The sequence below is a fragment of the Propithecus coquereli genome, unplaced genomic scaffold (assembly GCF_000956105.1).
Source record: "Propithecus coquereli isolate 6110/MARCELLA unplaced genomic scaffold, Pcoq_1.0 Scaffold940, whole genome shotgun sequence".
In the NCBI taxonomy this organism is placed as follows: Eukaryota; Metazoa; Chordata; class Mammalia; order Primates; family Indriidae; genus Propithecus; species Propithecus coquereli.
The window spans coordinates 99,175-100,057 of NW_012155730.1; the positions used below are offsets into that span (position 1 = coordinate 99,175).

Here is an 883-nt window from a genome sequence, read left to right on the forward strand (position 1 = left end):
GTTTAAGTTGTCCTGGATGCTAAGGTACAGGTATGTACTAACGCATTGTGAGGCCTAGTTTGCAGCAGAGTTGTCTATATATATATTATGCCAACTCTCATTAGAAGCCTAGGTGTACATATGTGCATATAATTCATGCACATAAAACTGTTGAGACACCTTCCTCATGCTTCACGTAATCTTAAATTGCTCTAACAGATGTGCCATTTTTTCTTTTTCCATCACTTCATACTTGTGTCGTATTAGCTAAAGTCCAAGAAGAGATCAACCGTGTGATTGGCAGGCATCGGAGCCCCTGCATGCAGGACAGGAGCCAGATGCCCTACACGGATGCCGTGGTGCATGAGATACAGAGATACATTGACCTGGTCCCCAACAATGTGCCCCGTGCAGTGACCCGTGACATTAAATTCAGAAACTACCTGATCCCCAAGGTAAACTGTTAGTCCTATACTGTACCTCAGTACTCTTAAAATCCCCAAATCCACAGTCTGGGTCCAATCCTCTACCAACACAAGATGAAAAGTGCAAAATTGATACATGTGGCAGCTTGATGGACTTTGTGTTCTTTTGTTTGGGGTCATAAAGCTTTATAAAAGTTCTTGGTTCCTGCCAGTGTGTGTCTTCCAAGTAGGTTCTGCCTTTTTAATATTGTTTTGGCTACTCTTAAGTGTTTACACTCTCAAATAGATGTTAAAAGTATCACTTTGTCAATTACCCAAAACACTCTTTGGGAGATTTAACAGGGTCATATTAAATCTATAGTTCAATTTGGAAAGAATTAACATCTTGATACCTTACATCTTCAATTTATGCATACGGTTATGCTCCCAACCTATTTGGATTTTCTTCTATTTTTCTCAGTAATGTGTTTTCAGTGGTG

At 39.9% G+C, this 883-nt stretch overlaps 1 protein-coding gene across 1 annotated transcript in view; it reads left to right on the plus strand.

Annotated features, from left to right (window-relative positions):
- LOC105826932 (cytochrome P450 2C9-like) overlaps positions 1–461 on the plus strand; it is a gene marked incomplete at its 5' end in the record, with an annotated part of 15,855 nt that extends 15,394 nt beyond the window's left edge. Inside the window, one exon of the mRNA XM_012664949.1 lies at positions 247–461. Within this exon, the coding sequence (XP_012520403.1) occupies positions 247–446 (200 nt within the window). The remainder of the gene's footprint in view (positions 1–246) is intronic.
- Positions 462–883: the final 422 nt, after the last annotated feature.